Genomic DNA, 5,963 nt, shown 5'->3' on the forward strand with positions numbered 1-5,963 from the left:
TTTTTATAATATATTAATATAAATTATAATTACAGAATATATTATAGAATTTGCATACATACATATTAATAAATATTATTTGTATATACACTGTATTACACAATCATATAAGAAAATGCGTCTAATTAGAGTTTAAATTCACATATACAAAATTTAAAATTTACATTTTTCAATTTCTAAGTATAATTTTCTTAGTTATTATTTATATTGTTAGAATTATAATATATATGAAATATGATTAGGAATAATTCAATTTAATTATGTAAATTTTTTCTATAAATTTATCTAAATATGTACATGATTAGAGATTATATTAATCATACAAAATTTTAATTTTAATCTTAATTTTGTATGCTATGATAATAGATACTTGACCAAATATATGAAAATTCAACAATATTATTATATTTTACATTTTAATCTATTTTCATTTTTAATTTTTTTTATTTAAATTCATAATAACAAATTTTTTTCGTGCATCGCACAGGTAATACACTAGTTTTTTTAATAAAGACATTCTAGACATTGAATTCTAAATTAAAGAAATACATATGTATTATCGAGTATTTTTTTTGTAGCTACTGATTTATTTAATTTAATAAATGTAACTAGTTTTTCACGCCTGTTGTGCGAATAAGATAATGCCCGATGTTTATTTTTAAATAAGTACTTCAAAGTATATCAATATAAGATTATATAGGAGATGTTTATGCATATGTAATTGAATGTTGAATTTATTTATTTAAATTGGTAATTCAAAGTATACTACAAAAAAATGCGGAAATAACAACGGATTTAGCGACGGATTCATTCCGTTACTAATTTAACGACAGAATAATGATGCTTTAGCGACGGATTTACTTATTTTAAAAAAATTGAAAGTTAGCGACGGAAAAATTTTGTCGTTAAATCCGTAGCTAATTTTAGCGGTAAATTGCCGTGCATAAAATTGAGATGGATTAGTGATGGATTAGCGACGGATGTTAGGATCCATCACTATATTTACAGACGGATTTTAAGCATTGTTCCCGAATTTATTTTGCATCTAAAAAAAATGGGCGCGAATTTTTGACAAAATCTAGCGACGAAAATTTGAATCCGTCGCTAAATATAGCGACAGATTCAAATTCCGTCTTTAGATGATTAATGAAGCGGACAACAAATTTTTTAAAAATAAAATCTAGCGACGGAAATATAAATCCGTCGCTATATTTAGCGACGGATTCAAATTACGTCGCTAGATGATTAACGGATTGTGCTATAATTTTTTTAAAAATGAAATCAAGCGACGGAATTTGTATCCATCGCTAAATTTAGTGATGGATTTAAATTTCCGTCGCTAAAATGCAAATGTAGAATCAGATTTCCTTGTCTAATTTGCTAGCCCTAAAAATTGAACATAACACCAGCCGCCAACTACTCCTTGCCCGCACTGCCAACGACCACCGGTGATAGCACCGCGCCGCGCAGACCGCCGACCGCCGGATGCTGCTTGCCTGGCCGACCGCAGCTGCCTCCTCCGCCGGGCGCTGCTCGTCGTTGCCTTCTTCGCCGAGCGCAGCTGCTCCGTCGTGCCCATCACCTGCTCTGCCAAACGCCTGCCGTCGTCGCTTACCTACCGCAGTCGTCTTCTTCTTCCTTGCATTGACGCCGGCTCGCCTCGTCGACCCCTTCTCCGCCGAACGCAGCAGCTGCCTGGTATGAGCTCGCCATTTTTTTCTTCTTCTTTCAGCTTCTTCTTTCACGTATTTGGACTACGAGCAGCGGCGACGAAGATTTTGCAGAAGAGATGTGCTGAGGAGGAGAGGCCTATTTCTTTGGCTTTAGAAGCGTTTCCTTCTAACCTACAAGAAAAACTGAACCAATACATGTCTGAAATATTTCATCTCAAACTACATTCATTGCATTGATTATTTGATTAATTAGTTTAATTAGTTTAATTAATTAATTAGTTTATTTCTTGTCTTCTTATGATTATGTTGCTCATCTTTGATAATAAAAGAAAAGGGATGAAAAAAAATTATATAAAAATGATGTATTGACAATTATATTTGATGGCAGAATTGATGAAGAAAGCTAGCTGTATTTTTATTTCTGTATCCTTTATCTCATCTTCTCATGGTATTATCTTCCTAATCCATTTCAGAATGTCAAATAATCTAATTTATGTGCTTAAGATTTAATTCTTTATGCTATTGTGTGTGGAGTTTGATTGGCATTTTGTTTTGCTTTTACAGGCTTGGAGATTTTGCCTGAATTTTGCTGATGTTCTTGAGCTTTGGTCCTTTACTCTTGATGAATTTGTTCAAGGTTTCCATGACTATGTGAGTTTCCTGGAAGGGCTTTGGTCAATGAATACAATTACTAGATAGCCTTTATTTATTTCCTTTTGATCTTATTTCCCATCATTCTTTTTCTTCTGTTCGCTTTGGCAAAATGAGAGTATCTAAATTGCCTCTTATTATCAAGATTCGGCTGTTGAGTGAGATACATATTGTGCTTCTTAAATTGATAATAAAGGATATTGAAGATGTTGCGTGAACACCTTCTGGTCGGTCTGGAACTAAAATTTCTGTGAGTATTTAGTAAGGTACTTTGATGCCAATTTCTCCAGACGTGTAGTTTATCAAGTCTAGAACATACATAAAAAATTTCATAACAATCCAAGGAGTAGAAGTATTATATTTCAAAAGCCAGGTTGTGTGCATTTTTTCTTTTATTGTAAAACAAAATAAAATAAAACATAATTTCACTTCTTGTTTATAGTACTCTAGATATAAATATAGTTCACTCTTATGTTTGAATCTCAAGGATTGTGAAATTTTGACATTTTCAGGTTCGGGGCTCAATTCCCCTCTTGTGGGAGCAAATTGTTGACTTGAGCTATAAACCTCAGCTTAATATTATTTATCATGAAGAAACAGTATGTACCCCTAAACCATTCTTCTTTATTTTTTTCTAGTTCATTAGCTATTGGCATTAAAAAAATCTTCTTCTTTGCTCTGAAATATCATTAAGAACTAAATGTATTTCATTAAGAATGCCAAATTCCTTTTCGAAGATTTTAATGTTTCCATTATTTTGACCTGCAGCAAGGTGATGAGGGTAAACTAAGTGCAGCTTATGCTGCGGAAATGCAAAAGCTACCGAATGTGAGGTGAGGATTACAGTTCTATACATGTAAATGTTGAATGATTTATGTTTCAATCATTAGATTATCACATGAGAAAGAGGGGGGCACATGGGAGATTAATCTATTATAGTTATTAATTATTGGACTTCTATACATCTTGTCTAATTAATTCCTTATTAATATTACTTAGAGATGAAAAATGTGTTGTTGGTTATGCAGTGCTGCAACTTGAACTATGCATGCTTGCCAGGCAAGGTGGGTAATGCAGCATATATGCCACATAAAAATGAAAAATGTAAATAAAAAATAATTTATTTTCTTTTCAATTAACCATAACAACTGGCTGCCAATTATCACAATCTGAAATGGTGGCTTGGCTTGAGACTGCTGGGGCCTGGAAGGGGATGGAGGAAGGATGGGAGGGGGCAGGAATGATAGAAATTTGGATTTTGGAGAAACAATAAAAAGGGAGTAACAGTTCATTACTTAGGCTTTCAAGTATGTGTGGTGTAAGATGTTACGAAATTTGAGTTGTGCAGTATTGTAGTTGCAGGGTGGTGTGGGTTGCAGGTTGCTTTAGTTGTGGTGCAAGATAAATGCTGGTCAGGGCAAGGAAATTGCCATCCCTAATTGTCTCTGATGATAGGGAGTAAAAAACATAGCAAGTATTTGGCAATTACTCATAACTTGTTGAAAATATCTCGTAACATAATTTGTCATTCTTTGGTCTCTTTGTAAATGGTTATGCAGCTTTCATAATTTTCTCTTCAAGATTAAGGCACGAGTACTCATATTGATAAATTTAATATGCCCTTTTTTATCTTTATTGTATTGGTTCAGATATGCTTCGTTTGATTTTCATCACATATGTGGGAGCTCAAGCTTTGAGAACATAGAGCTTTTGTATGATCAAATCTCAGAGGATTTTGAGAAGCAAGGGTAATGAAGAAATGCCAGATATATTGATTATTTCCTCTGGAAATAGATGCCTCACTGTGGCTATGTTTTAATCCACAATATAGTTTTTGATATTTACTATTCCACCTGTGCAGATTTTTCATGGTAGACAAAGAAGGGAAGATACTTGCAGAACAAAAAGGAATAATTAGATCGGACAAATGTAACACAGGTTTGAGGAAACATTTTACTACACTGCATATATATATATATATATATATATTTGATACAGACATTTCTCTATCGTAAATATTTTGATGTCACTTACGAAATAATAATTCATTTAGTTTTATTTTAAATGGTTGGTATCATATGCAGTGTTATTTGGCCCAGAAATCTTTGAATTCTCAGCTGCAGAGACTTGGAGCTATTACTTCCAGTGAGTGCATCTCTACATTTAGTGAAGATTTAGGAATATATAAAGCTTGTATGGACACTAATTTGTCACAATTTGTTCATTGTTGAAGTAATTTATATTATTGTATTCAAGTGTGATTTAAAGTATTATGTAATAATTAGTATAAAGTTTGATAATAGTATAGTTCAATTTTATATTGATATAAAGTTTGATGGTAATTTGATAGTATTAATAATGTTAGATATAGTGGTTTGATATGGATTTTAAGTTTCAACAGGTAAATTAAAAAATACGGGTTTTATTTAAAATAAATAAAATATTTTTTTTTAGGTATTTTAATTAAAATGAATAAAATATTTTTTTTATAAAAAAATATATAATTAGCAATGGAAATATCCGTTGCTATTTTCTTTCAAATTCGTCACCAGATCTTCAAACTAGAAAATTAGAGACGGATTTTTTCTTGATTTAGCGACGGAATATCTGTCGCTAGACTTAACGACAAAAGTTATCGTCGTTATTTCCTCACAAATTGTCGTTGGAAGGAATTTAGCGACGGATTTATTTTACTTAGCGACGAATATTTCCGTCGCTAGGGCTAGCCACGGAAAAACCTTTGTCGCTAAATTCTAGTGAGGATGGTTTTTGCGACGGATTGATTTCGTCGCTAATCCCTTTAGCGACGAATTTTATCTATTTTACATTTTTTTTTGTAGTGGTATATGAATGCAAGATAATATATGAGAGGTTGATTATAATTGTCACTAAAATAAATGTTTGTAATTTTGTAAAAACGATAGTCTAAAACTGATAGTATAAATAAATACTACTTTTGGTAATACAAATTATAAATTTTAAATCATATTAATAGAGAAATACGATTTACCTTTAAAGTGAACAACTGTGATGTAGTCCAAAAAATATTATGGGGTAATTTCCTGCTTAAATTTATTGAGTTATTTGAATGTCTTCTTTGTCAATAAATCCTCCCTAAGTAGTTAATATGATTTGCTTCAAATTATTATTTAAAATTTTTTTCTATGTAATTAATAGAATACTTGGTAAATAAATATATAACATTAGTTTGTATTATAACTTTGATACGGAGTATTTAATTACAAGATAGTGTAAAAAGAAGACAATGAATAACGTAATAAATATAATTAATTAATGAATTTGAAGGTAATGAATCTTTGCATGATAGAAAATAAAGACAATATAACTAATGAAATTATATCTATTTTTTATTTTTTTTAATAATGAATAATTTTTATTGTAGAAAATAAAGACATAACTAATGAAATTATATATCTTTTTTTTTTTTTTTGATAATGAATAATTTTTATTGTAGAAAATAAAGACAATATAACTAATGAAATTATATCTCTTTTTATAATTTTTTGATAATAATAATGTTTTTTTTTACTAAAGGCATTATAAACATTGAATTCTAAATTAAAGAAAGAGTTAATACCTATTTTGGTCCCTCGACTATAGCGTAATACTTAATTTTGT

General features: G+C 30.5%; 1 protein-coding gene across 2 annotated transcripts; it reads left to right on the forward strand.

Moving 5' to 3' along the window:
* Window positions 1-1,368: 1,368 nt before the first annotated feature.
* LOC115997303 (phosphoinositide phosphatase SAC8-like) lies at window positions 1,369-4,666 on the forward strand. Of its 2 annotated transcripts, XM_031236839.1 has the most exons (8): window positions 1,596-1,698; window positions 2,062-2,121; window positions 2,238-2,324; window positions 2,837-2,923; window positions 3,093-3,157; window positions 3,974-4,072; window positions 4,186-4,262; window positions 4,409-4,666. In XM_031236839.1, the coding sequence occupies exons 2-8, from the start codon at window positions 2,119-2,121 to the stop codon at window positions 4,471-4,473; spliced, it is 483 nt and encodes a 160-aa protein (XP_031092699.1). In that variant the 5' UTR covers window positions 1,596-1,698; window positions 2,062-2,118; the 3' UTR covers window positions 4,474-4,666. The 2 variants fall into 2 exon arrangements, with proteins under 2 accessions (XP_031092698.1, XP_031092699.1); XM_031236838.1 differs by lacking the exon at window positions 2,062-2,121 and having other exon boundaries at window positions 1,369-1,698.
* Window positions 4,667-5,963: the final 1,297 nt, after the last annotated feature.

This window comes from Ipomoea triloba, chromosome 11 (assembly GCF_003576645.1).
Source record: "Ipomoea triloba cultivar NCNSP0323 chromosome 11, ASM357664v1".
Lineage (NCBI taxonomy): Eukaryota > Viridiplantae > Streptophyta > Magnoliopsida > Solanales > Convolvulaceae > Ipomoea > Ipomoea triloba.